At 38.2% G+C, this 13,414-nt stretch overlaps 2 protein-coding genes across 3 annotated transcripts in view; one reads left to right on the forward strand and one right to left on the reverse strand.

Annotated features, from left to right (window-relative positions):
* Positions 1-4,658, forward strand: part of CEP97 (centrosomal protein 97) — a 29,098-nt gene extending 24,440 nt beyond the window's left edge. Inside the window, exon 11 of the mRNA XM_060098728.1 lies at positions 299-4,658. Within this exon, the coding sequence (XP_059954711.1) occupies positions 299-991 (693 nt within the window). The 3' untranslated portion in view covers positions 992-4,658. The remainder of the gene's footprint in view (positions 1-298) is intronic.
* RPL24 (ribosomal protein L24) overlaps positions 1-13,414 on the reverse strand; it is a 100,498-nt gene that overhangs the window by 46,866 nt on the left and 40,218 nt on the right. The gene's annotated exons all lie outside the window — the stretch shown is intronic.

The raw sequence follows: 13,414 nt of genomic DNA on the forward strand, positions 1-13,414 counted from the left end.
TATACATGTGCTATTGTGTTTCTGATTACTTTTCCAGTAGTAGGAAGAGAATTGCTTTGGCCCATCCCTGCTCTGCTGGTGAGGACCTTTTATTACCAAGGATGTGAACCACTTGTGCCAGCCAGGTCTAGGCTGGGGGTGCTATGGAAAGGATAAGGGGAGTCAGGTCATTTCTAACTCCAGTTAAGCCATCTGCCATTTACCAACTTCATGAGTGTTGGGGAAGAAAGCTCAAAGGACAGTTGTAAAATAGGCATGATTTATATTTTGTAGTAAAACTATATCCTTTGGTTTATAGGTAAGGTCTCTACAAGCTTGGCAGCAGACGGTGGACCAGCATCTAAGTTCCTGCCGTCCTATATCAAGTACTCTGGTGCCATCTAACCCTCCATTATTCACCCAAAGTCAGGAGCCCTCTTCTGATCAAAACTCTGATTGGTTCATTGCTCCTGATGAAGCTCCTCAAGAGAAATCCTTACCAGAACTTCCAGACTCTGGTTTTCATTCCTCCTTAACAGAACAAATTCACTGTTTACAGGATTCTTTGGATTTTGAAAAAAGTTCCACAGAAGGTAGTGAAAGTTCCATAATGGGGAATTCCATTGACACAGTCAAACATGGCAGAGAGTCAGATATAGGGGATGTTAGTGAAGAACATGGTGAATGGAGTAAGGAAGGCTCAAACAATGAGCAGGATAATAGTCTGCTTGAACAGTATCTAACTTCAGTTCAACAGCTAGATGATGCTGATGAGAGGACACATTTTGATGAAGGGACGGGAGATAGTAAGCTTCACATAGCTCATTCCCCTGAAAAGTTAGATGTCTTGTCTGACAGTGCTTCTGTAGATGACACTCATTGCGTGTCTCCTACTTTGCAAGATGAAATCAGTCAGACACCAGAGAATTGTGAATTAAATGCAGAAGTTCAAGGGCCACAGTCAGAATGTAATTCTACATTTCAGGTATTGCAGGTTGGTATTATTGTGTAGCACGTCTGGTTGTTTGGGAAGCAGAAGTCCACTTAATTTAAGAATATTTTCAGTTGGCTTTTTTTGGGAAAGAAGAATATTTCTCCCCATTTTGTTACTATTTATATAGAATTTATATTCTTGTCTCACATTTTCCACATCTTAGGTACTAAGCTGAATCTTCATTTTGACTTAGTTAGCTTTTTACTTAAGCTGTAATGTATCAAACAATATTCATATTGAAAGCCACATGCACCTTATTAACAACTAAATTGAATCAACAGTGTTCCTGTGTTTTTATGTATTCATTTCCTTTCAAAAATAGACTAGAATACCTTAAAGAAGAGAGAACATTTTACCTTAAAGATATAAATAAGAGAATTTTAATTCTTCTGTATGTGAGGAAATTAATTATGTAGTGAGGAATGCAGTTTGTTATAGTGAACATAAATGACAAATGTAAGGATTGTGAACTACTGAAATTTGCCATCCTCCTTGGAGTAAGAACATGTGTTTTTAAGCCTTTTTCCTCCCTTATGAGTCAAGGGAAGCCTTCTTGTAAGCAAATAGGGAGAAGAGGTAAGATTATATGATTTTTCAGTGGGAATGATTAGATTGTCTCATGGAAAACTTTAGTTAATGCCATGTATCAGTTTTAACATAGGAAGCAAAGTGTTCCATCCAGAATTAAAGTCAAGCTTATTTAAAGAGGCAACACAAGACTATTTCTCTTAGGTGTAAGCTCCATTCACTTGGAATAATGTCACAGCAAACATTTATTATCTTTTCATTTAGTGATTTTTTTACCCCATAGATAAGCACTTATGTGCCAATATATTGCCAGAAATTAATGTTCATTTTCTTTGTTCCTGCTTTATATTTGCTTATGATTTTCAGCAGAGGCCCATGATCATTTACTTCACTCTTGATCTCTGCCTTATAGAAAAGAACATTTAAAATAACACCAGTGGTAGAATATGAATGACATTTTTTAAGGACTATTTTCTATCTAAATCTCTGAAAAAGTGCCACATTCAGAAGACAGTTTAATGGTGGTAAAGAAAAAATAAACCTCATTTATTTCTTTACTTATTAAAAGAATATACGTCTGTAACTCCAGGAAGAAATGATAATATCGTGTTTGAATGTTATAGACAGATGCATTCGCAAATCAAGGGTAATTTTTGGAATCTTGATATTTTAATCTTTGAGAATGTTCTGATATCATTGAACAACATATATCTGACTTCCCCCCAATCTATGGACATACAGTGATTTAAAACTATGGCAATACTTAACTGTTCTCTAAATTTAGGTGCTAAATATGTATTCATGATTCAGTTACAGTCACTAGGTCCCCTTCTTTGAAGTTATATAAAATAAAAGCTGGTCCTTCCGAGAATAAAGTCAGGGATCACATGTTATACTTTGTTGATGGTTAGAAACATTTCTGCAGTATGGGTTAGATGCATTTTTCTTGGTTTATAAACATGTAGCACTCAGGTTGAGAAGACTTGGATTTCATTCTCAGAAATCCAGAATCTCTTGCAAAGGAAATATTTTCTGTCTCATAAACAAAATAGCAGTCTTACATTCAAAGGATTTTCCCTAGCAAAGCATGTATAACATTGAATGCATGTTAAATAAAAGTAGAATTTTTAACTTTTTGAATAATGCTAATTATCTTTTATGAATGATTTTGAATTTTCTTCTTAAATCTACCCTATTTTTCTATTTTACAGTTAAGTGCCTCATTTGCTGCCCATAGTTAGACAAAGGAAAACCAACTTGCACTGCACTAGTACCAAAGTGCTGCTTCATGGTACATTAATTTCTCATAAAAGCTCCTGAAATGTTGTGGTTCAGTATTACCTAAGTAGGTTTCTCCTGACATCTCCTCCCTCTTTTTTTGAGAAATGGCAAAACACAACTGAATTCATTTGAACATCAGCATTTGTCAGCAAGATTTTCTTTTTTACCTTTGTGTTGTTTTTTTTTTTTGTTTTTGTTTTTTTCCTTTTTGCGGTATGCGGGCCTCTCACTGTTGTGGCCTCCCCCGTCGCGGAGCACAGGCTCCGGACGCGCAGGCTCCGGACGCGCAGGCTCAGCGGCCATGGCTCACGGGCCCAGCCGCTCCGCGGCATATGGGATCCTCCCAGACCGGGGCACGAACCCGTATCCCCTGCATCGGCAGGCGGACTCTCAACCACTTGCGCCACCAGGGAGGCCCCCCTTTGTGTTGTTTTTCTAGCCCATAAATGGTATTCAACATACTTTTATTTTGAAATTGACAGAATATGATAATGACTAATACTCTGCTGTATTTAACTTCACTGGTTTTGAAGTGCAAGAATATTAAGTAGCCCCCAACCTTAACTGTACAGATTATCTTGAATGTAAATAGGATGAAAATAATGTAAACTACACCCCCAGGCTAGACCTGGCTGGCACAGTGTACTTAAAATAATTTATTTAACTAAGATATTTGGTTTTAACTCTGGGCTATTTATTGGTCTGGCTGAAGAGGGAACGGGCCTAGTAAGGTTTGAGAAGTTGAGCTTTAACAGTCTTTGTGTTTTTCTAATAGGAGAGGTTTAGATCAGCTGTGCTATTTTAGTTCGGTTCTCTTGATTTATGGACATTCAATATATCAATTAAATATTCCTTCAGAAGCACAGAATCATATCATGTGAGAATTATAAGGAACCTTAGAGATTGTCTATTCTAATCTCTTTGTTTTAAAGATGAAACTAAAGCACAGAGAACTTAGACGACTTTTCTGAGGTTATAGCTAGTTTATAGAAAAAAAACTGTGGAAACTTAAACGTTATTGTATTCCAAAATTTTATTATATACTTTCCATTATTCTTTACATTTAGTAAGTCAGTAAGAAAGTCTCTACATATTTTTCATTCCCTTTGAAAGAGAAAAAATACTTCTAAGAGAGCTAGAACTCTACCACTCAAGGCAGAGTTGCTTGTAGAAAACAACTGATTCTTTCAGAACCCTAAGTGAATTTTCTCCAAGAAATGTGATTTGATTAAAATGGTTCTTAAAGAGTAACGCAGTAGAAACTAACATTTTGAAAGAATAACTGCATCTTGGAGTCTATTTTTTGATGACAAGAAGTATAACAGATTGCTGAGATATATAAAATTTTCTAGTGAGAAGCTAGTTTGATTATATTTCATCTTCAGTTTTACAGAATAACAGATGTTAAAGTTTTAACTCTCCTGATGTACAGAAAGCTTCAATCATGACAGTTGATATATAAACAATACAGTTTGGTTTTTATAAATTCAATTATAAAAGGCCTTATAATATGCATGTTTTTAGGAAAATATTTAGCCACACAGTTGTTAGTATATATGCAGAATACTTTATTCGTGAATAATGTGGGTGCCATTCTTGAGTGTGGATTTTTCTTTTATTTTGTTTTGGATTATTTTAAATATACAAACAGCGTAATAGTGTATTTTTCTGTTATCTACTTAAGACAGGTCTAGTTCCACTTTTAATAAGTATTTTCAGAAACAATATGGACTGAAGATATCATACTATCTCCCTTGGTCGTTTTTTGGGCATCAATTCTTAGAGTTGGATTTATAACAATAACATAAAATATAAAAATTTTTTTTTCTGGACAATTAAGACATAAAAAGGGAAAATATAAAATAAGTCTGATCAATTTCCCACTTGTAAATGAAAAGTAATTGTTTAATATATATTTTTATTTTGCCACATACCTTATTGAGGAATGTTTATTATAATATTATAATATTTTAACTTTTAGATATATGACCCCCTCATTTATGAAATAAAGTAGAAAAGGTCTGTAAGGAACATTCTAAACATTTTTAGTGATACTGTTTTCATTGATCAAACCTATTGTGCCATATTAAATTTAAAAGTCAAGTAAACAGAGTAGTCCTCACAGCCTTGGAGAGAAACAGATAATTAACTGTCTTTTAAAAATAAGGTGCTTTTTATTTGTGTATGAGTAGAAATCATACTATAATTTAATTCCTTAGTTCATTTTAGTGGATAGCAGGAATCACTCTGTAGTGGCTTTGTTCATTTTCTAATTAAATTTCTTTGAATGTTTTGTAATAATTTTAATGTTGACATATGACTTTAAAAATAATTAGATTTTTCACTATTTTTACATTTCTCTTTAATTTTATTATAGAAATAGTAGATGATTTAAAGTAGTTGTGGATTGTTTTATGAAGGCTTAATTTATATTATACTTATTTAATTTGTGTTTGAGTCTCTAATTCTAAATAAAAAGTTTGTACATTTGTTTGAGTGATTCATCTGTTTATTATAGTGATTAGTAGTAATGGTTGTTATTCATTGTGCTTGTAGTTATTGGGTAATTAAATAAGATTCAGAACATATTGCAGATAGAAATTCTTTTTTTATTTTTTTGGCTGTACTGTGTGGCATGTGGGATCTTAGGGATCTTAGTTCCCTGACCAGGGATTGAACCCATGCCCCTTGCATTGGAAGTGTGGAGTCCTAACCACTGGACCGCTAGGGAATTCCGGCAGATACAAATTCTAAGGAAGGTCCAGAGTATTGTTATATAAGTGAATTTACCATAAAACAATCCTAGCCTTATGAAAGGAATGCTAATTTAGTTTGGTATAAATTTCATTATTTCCAGGATACTTACTGGAATTCTCTGGGTAGAGAAGAGCAGATATCCCTCAAAGAGCATAGGTGACACTGCCAGTTGCTGTTGAAACAGTGGGTGCTGAAAGTGTTAGGGAGGGAGTGAGTAAATATAGCAGAAGCCTTCTCATTTGACACAGTTAGGACTGTAGTTGGTGTTATGGACTGAATTGTATCCCCCCCGCCCCAAATTCATATGTTGAAGCCCTAACCCCCAAAGTGATTGTATTTGGAGGTAAGGACTTTAAAGAGGTAATTAAGGTTAAATGAGGTCATAAGGATGGGGCTGTAATCCAATAGGACTGGTATCCCTGTAAGAAGAGGAAGAGACACAAGAGATTGTCTGGGCATCATGCCCAGAAGAAAGGGCATTGGAGGACACAGCAAGAAGGCAGCCATCTGCAAGCCAGGAAGAGAGGTCTCATCAGACACCAAACCTGCTGGCACCTTGATCTTGGACTCCAGCCTCCAGAAATACGAGAAAACAAATTTATATTGTTTAAGTCACTCAACCAGTGGAATTTTATTATGGCATCCTAAGCACAATAATACAGTTGGTTAATTAAAAATTGTTTAGAGCAGGAAATAAAAGATGATATATATACCTTAAGATTAAAAAATTATTGAAATATAATTGACATAAAATGAACTGCATATATTTAAAGTGGACACTTTGATACATTTGACACATGCCCATAACACCATCACAGCAGTCAAGAAAATGAACATATTTATCACCCCTGAAAAATAAATCATTTCATAACCCTTCCTTCTGCTTTGGTTTCTTTTACTCAGCATAATTATTTAGAGATTCACCTGATAGTTCATTCTTTTTTATTGTTGAGTCGTATTCCATTGTATGTGTTTGCTATGATATGTTTTTGAGTTTTTTTCCAACTTTATTAAAATTTTTCTTACAGTTTTATTGAGAAATAATTGACATAAAACATTGTGTAAGTTTAAGGTGTACAATGTTTATCACAATAAGGTTAGCTAACATATCCATTACCTCACAGTTACAATTTTTTGTGTGTGTGTATGTGTTGGGAACTTCTAAGATCTATTCTCTTAGCAATTATCAAAGAGTTTTATGGTATCATGTCTTATGTTTAAATCTCATTTTGAGTTAATTTTTGTGAGTGGTGTAAGATAGGGGTCTGGTTTCATTCTTTGGCATATGGATATACAGTTTTCCCAACATCATTTATTGAAGAGACTATCCTTTCCTTATTGAGTATTCTTGGCCCATGTCAAATATTAGTTGACTGTATATGCAAAGGTTTATTTCTGGGCTCTCAATTCTGTTCCATTGGTCTATGTGTCTATTTTTATGCCAGTGCCATACTGTTTTGATTACTATCGCTTTGTAATCAGGAAGTGTGATGCCTTCTACTTTGTTCTTTTTTCTCAGTTTTGGCTTTTTGGGTTCTTTTATCATTCCATATGACTCTTAGGATTGTTTTTTCTACTTCTGTAAAATGATGCCATTGGAATCTCGTTAGGGATTGCAATCTATAGATGGCTCTGGGTAATTTAGATGTTTAACAATATTAATCTTCTAATCTATGAACACAGGATGTCTTTCCATTTATTTGTGTCTTCCTCAAGTTCTTTCATCAACGTCTTACAGTTTTTTTTAAAATTTTTTAATTTGTTTATCTTTGGCTGCATTGGGTCTTTGTTGCTGCGCATGGGCTTTCTCTAGTTGTGGCGAGTGGAAGCTACTCTTCGTTGCGGTGCTTAGCCTTCTCATTACGGTGGCTTCTCTTGTTGTGGAGCACAGGTTCTAGGCACTCAGGCTTCAATAATTGTGGCATGTGGGCTTAGTAGTTGTGGCTCAGGCTCTAGAGTGCAGGCTCAGTAGTTGTGGCACACAGGCTTAGTTGCTCCATGGCATGTGGGATCTTCCCAGACCAGGGCTTGAACCTGTGTCCCCTGCATTGGCAGGCAGATTCTTTTTTTTTTTTTTTTTTTTTTTTTTTTGCTGTAAGCGGGCCTCTCACTGCCGTGGCCTCTCCCGTTGCGGAGCACAGGCTCCGGACACACAGGCTCCGCGGCCATGGCTCGCGGGCCCAGCCGCTCCGCGGCATGTGGGATCTTCCGGGATCGGGGCACGAACCCGTGTCCCCTGCATCGGCAGGCGGACTCTCAACCACTGCGCCACCAGGGAAGCCCTCAAGATATTTTTTAATGTACCTTTTCAGGAGTGTGTTGTTTAATTTCTATATATTTGTGAATTTCCTGGCTTTACTCCTGTGCTTGATTTCTAGTTTCATTTCTAAAATTTACCATTATCATTTTTAGTAATGCATTCTTTTTCATTTATTTATTTTTAAAATTTACTTAATTTTTTATTGACGTATAGTTGATGTACAATATTAGATAAGTTGCAGGTGTACAATATAGTGATTCACAATTTTTAAAGGTTATACTTCATTTATAGTTATTATAAAATATTTGCTATATTCCCCCATGTTGTACAGTATCCTGTGGCTTATTTTATACCTAATAGTTTGTACCTCTTAATCCCCTACCCCTATATTGCCCCTCCCACCTTCCCTTTCCCCACTGGGAGCCACTAGTTTGTTCTCTGTGAATATGCTTCTTTTTTGTTATATTCACTAGTTTGTTGTATTTTTTAGATTCCATATATAAGCGATATCATATAGTATATATCTTTCTTTGTCTGACTTATTTCACTTAACATAATGCCCTCGAAGTCCATCCATGTTGCTGTAAATGGCAAAATTGCGTTTTTTATGGCTAAGTATTCCAGTGTATGTATATGTGTGTGTGTGTATGTATATATAAACTTCTTCTTTATCCATTTATCTGTTGATGGACACGTAGGTTGCTTCCATATCTTTGCAACTGTAAATAATGCTGCTATGAACATTGGGGTGCATGTATCTTTTCGAATTAGTGTTTTTGGTTTTTTCAGCTATATACCCAGAAGTCGAATTGCTGGGTCATATGGTTGTTCTATTTTTAGTTTTTTGAGAAACCTCCATACTGTTTTCCACAGTGGCTGCACCAATTTTCATTCTCACCAACAGTGTAGGAGGGTTCCCTTTTCTCCATATCCTCACCAACATTTGTTGTTTGTGTTCCTTTTGATGACAGCCATTCTGACAGGTGAGAGGTGATAATCACATTGTGGTTTTATTTCTCTGATGATTAGTGACCTTGAGCATCTTTTTATATGCCTGTTGGCCATCTGCATCTCCTCTTTGGAAAAATGTCTATTCAGTTCTTCTGCCCATGTTTTAATTGGTTTGTTTGTTTGTTTTATGATGTTGAGTTGGATATTAATCCCTTATTGGTCATATCATTTGCAAATATTTTCTCCCATTCAGTGGATTGTCTTTTTGTTTTGTCATTATGGTCATTTTTAGTACATTTCCTTTTTAACTTTTTTTTTTTTTTTTTTTTTGGCTGCACCACTCAACTTGTGGGATCTTATTTCACTGACCAGGGATTGAACCCAGGCCATGGCAGTGAATGTGCTGAGTCCTAACCACTGGACCACCAGGGAGTTCCCTCCTTTTTAACTTTTAAACTACAGTTGTAAGTAAATTACACAACAACATCGAAATATTAGAGAATCTTATTTTGACTATAGCGTTACTGGTGAGTTTTACACATTCACGTTTTTATGATGTCAGCATCCTTTTGTTTCTGCTTGAAGAACACCCTTTACTATTTCTGGTAAGGCAGGTCTCATGGGGATGAACTCACACACCTTTTGTCTGGAAAATTTTTTTCCCCAGTTTTATTGAAATATAATTGACATATAACACTGTATAAGTTTAAGGTATACAGCATAAGAATTTGACTTACATTTATCGTGAAATGATTGTCACAATAAGTTTGGTGAACATTCATCCATATAGATACAAACTTAAAGAAAAAAATTTTTGCCTGTGATGAGAACTCAAGATTTACTCCTTTAACCACTTTCATACATAACATACAGCAGTGTTCACATTACATCCCTGGTACTTATTTATTTTATAACTAGACCATCTTTATCCAACACCCCCTTCCCCTGACCTCCCGCCTCTGGTAACTGCAAATCTGATCTCCTTTTCCATGAGTTTGTTTTTTTTGTTTTTAAAATATAACTAGATTCTATTCTGTTCCATTATTTATTTGTTTATATCAGTACTACACTATATTGATTACTATAGCTTTACACTAAGTCTTGAAACCAGGTTATTTATTTGTTTATTGCCATCAGAATAAAGCTCTTTATTCATCTTCCTTGTTTCAAAGAGTCATGGTAGTTCTTACAGTACAGAGAGCATTTCTGGCACGTGGTAGCACAGAGCCAAGGCATGCTCAAACACGCTGAGCCCCAGCATCTCCCTGGAGGCAGACAGTTACAGAAAATCCAAACAGGGACAGAGGGGAAATGCCAGTGAAATAAGAACCCCAGGTCATGGCTTGGCTCTAGACTTGGGCTGTGATCCTGGGATATCCAGGCAGGACCAAGCTCGAGCTAGAGAGCAGTTCATTCACAGGAAGTACTGTGACTGGCCTGGATACAGGCCCCCACAGAGAAGACTCATTTAGGAGTATTCAGCAGGCTGAGAGTGCAAGCCACAGAGGGACACAACTTGCTTCTCCCATGGGGAAACTTGCCCTGGCCTCTCAATTAGCTCCAGAAGGCCAAGGGCCTTTGACTCCTTTGTTCATTCAGCATAACTTTACTGCTGTCTACTCTGTGCCAGGCCCTGTGCCGGGTGCAGTGGACAAAGGAATCAGACACAGCCCTTACTTGCAGGGAATTCAGAATATAATAGAAAAATATATTTATAAATAAGTTGTTGTGATTCAAGGTAAAAAGGATGCAGAAAGGAGTCAGACAAACTTGGCCCTCAAGGAGTTCACAGCCTAGCAGAGGCCTAGGCTAGGTCGGAACATGGACAATAACACAGGGCAGCCTGTGATGACCAAAGAGAGGCTCAGGCCGTGTGCTCTGGCAGCACAGGGAAGGATGACACAACAGCCACTGGATGACGCAGTGGGGAAAATTCACAGCTTATCAGAGAAGACTGAGCAGCCTAATCTGGCTGAAGTGGAAGTAATGAATCCTACTGCCTTGGGGAGGGGATTGTGCAGCCTCAGGCCGACCTCTGTGCATCCCTTGGGCTACCCAACAGGCAGGGTGCAAGGTCTCTTATCTATGGATGCAGCTGCATGATATCCTGTGGATATCTGAGGGGAGACTGGTGACCAGGGGGAACAGGTCCAGATAACAAGGGCCCATGGTAAAAGTTAGGAGCCTAGGAGTGAGTAAACCAGGAGGGCCTCGGGGATCAGATGACCACAGCCTACACAGATCCCACATGTCATGGAGCAACCAAGCCCGTGCGCCACAACTACTGAAGCCCATGAACCCTACAGCCCGTGCGCTGCAACTACTGAGCCCACATGCTGCAACTGCTGAAGCCCGCGTGTCTAGAGCCTGTGCTCCACAACAAGAGAAGCCACCACAATGAGAAGCCCATGCGCTGCAACAAAGAGTAGCCCCCGCTCACCACAACTAGAGAAAACCCACATGCAACAACGAAGAACCAACACAGCCAAAGAAAAAAAAGAAAACAGAGGGGATTGAAAGCAAGTCAGCAGAATAACACGGCTTTCTGTGTACTTTCTCTTTTGTCTTTGAAGGAAAAGAAAATCTTTTTGTGCCTCAAAAAAGATTCTTCCAGGGCCTCCCTGGTGGCGCAGTGGTTGAGAGTCCGCCTGCCGATGCAGGGGATACGGGTTCGTGCCCCGGTCTGGGAGGATCCCATATGCCGCGGAGCGGCTGGGCCCGTGAGCCATGGCCGCTGGGCCTGCGCATCCGGAGCCTGCGCATCCAGAGCTTGTGCTCCGCAACGGGAGAGGCCACAACAGTGAGAGGCCCGCATACCACAAAAAGAAAAAAAAAAAAAAAAAAAAAAAAAAAAAAGATTCTTCCAGGGGCTTCCCTGGTGGTCCAGCGGTTAAGACTCCACACTTCCACTGCAGGGGGCACAGGTTCGATCTCTGGTTGGGGAACCAAGATCCTGCATGCCACATGGTGCGGCCAAAAAAAAAAAAAAGATTCTTCCAAATTTAGATAATTTAACATACAGAGCTGAGAGAAGAGTCCTTTTAAAATGCTGTAAATTGAAGCTGATTCCCAATTTGGTGATTAGGTGGATATTGATAATTGTTTTAGATATACCTGAATCAGTAGGAGTAGTAGTTTCCAAACTTTTTGCTAATCAAAATATTGGGAGTACATATTGCATGATTCCGTTTATATGACATTCTGGAAAAAGGCAACACTATAGGGAGAGAAAACAGGATTAGTGGTAGCCGAGAGTTGAGGGCAGGTGAGGCTGCTCGTGGGAATTTTTAGGTGATGAAACTATTCTATACAGTACTGTGGCTGTGGATACATGATTCTAGATATTTATCAAAACCTATGCAACAGTACACAAAGACTGAAGTTTTACTATATGCAAATTTTACCCCCCAAATCTTAACTAGGATATCAGGGGATCTCAAGATGGAATGAGGACTATGACAAATGAATTTGTTTTACAGATGTATGACATAAACTCACTGAAGGGAATAGGAAAAAGGGAGATGACCTAAGTAACTTCGGAAGATTGTTTTGACTGTATACTGTAAGTGTCTTAGTCCGTTTGGGCTGCTATAACAGAACACCATAGACTGGGTGGCTTATAAACGACAGAAATTTATTTTTCACAGTTCTGAAGGCTGGAAATCCAAGAACAAGGCATTCAGTATCTGGTGAGGGCCAGCTTCCTGTTTCATAGATGGCCATTTTCTCACTGTGTCATCATATGGTGGAAGGGGTGAAGGAACCCTTTGGGGAGAGTGGAGCAAAGGAATATGCATTACGTCTGAAACAGGGAAAAATATTCCAAATGAGGCAACAAGCTCAGCACAAGCCACGAGCTTTTATCTCTTGGTCAGGAAGTGTTCCAAGCCAAAGCCTCATGCCTGAAAGACTGCCTTTCCCAACAAGAGGCAATTAAGGTTAAATGTAGGTCATAAGGCTGTGGCCCTAACCTGATGAGAATGGTGTCTTTATAAGAGGAGGCAGAGACACCAGAGAGTTCTCATTCTCTCTGCCATGTAAGGACATATTGAGAAGGTGTTTATCTACAAACCAGGAAGGGAACTCTCACCAGGAACTTAATCAGCTGGCATCTTGAACTGGGGCTTCTGGCCTCCAGGACTGTGAGAAAATAAATTTCTGTTGTTTAAGCCACTCAGCCCATGGTATTTTATTATGGCACCCTGAGCAGACTAATACAGGCACCAAATACCTCTTCTAGTCTCTACCCTTGGCAGCATCCTCTCACTGTCCGTGGTGTTTTGGAATAGGGTGGTCGGTATCCAATGTGACAGCAGTCACTTATTTTGAACAATGGTTTGATGGTTCTTCTGGCCCAAATTTCAGTCACTTGTTCAAAAGGAGGAAGCAAAGGAACTGAATCAAGAGCTGACATGGACTCAGGAGTGCTTATGCAGCAAGCTTCTGCCATCAGAGATGGAGCCAGACTTGCTGGTGAATACCCCTCAAGTTAGCTGCATCATAAACAAGCTTAATTTGCTTTTGTTTACCTAAACTTAGGATCCGTTCTTTGTTTTACTTAGAGAAATAAAGTTTAGAAACATTAGCATGTAAACCATTCCTGCAGACAGGTCAGAAATGATCAGTTCCTTTGGTTTCATATCAAAATATAGAAACCTATGTTC

The sequence above is a fragment of the Mesoplodon densirostris genome, chromosome 5 (genome assembly GCF_025265405.1).
Source record: "Mesoplodon densirostris isolate mMesDen1 chromosome 5, mMesDen1 primary haplotype, whole genome shotgun sequence".
Taxonomy (NCBI): Eukaryota; Metazoa; Chordata; class Mammalia; order Artiodactyla; family Ziphiidae; genus Mesoplodon; species Mesoplodon densirostris.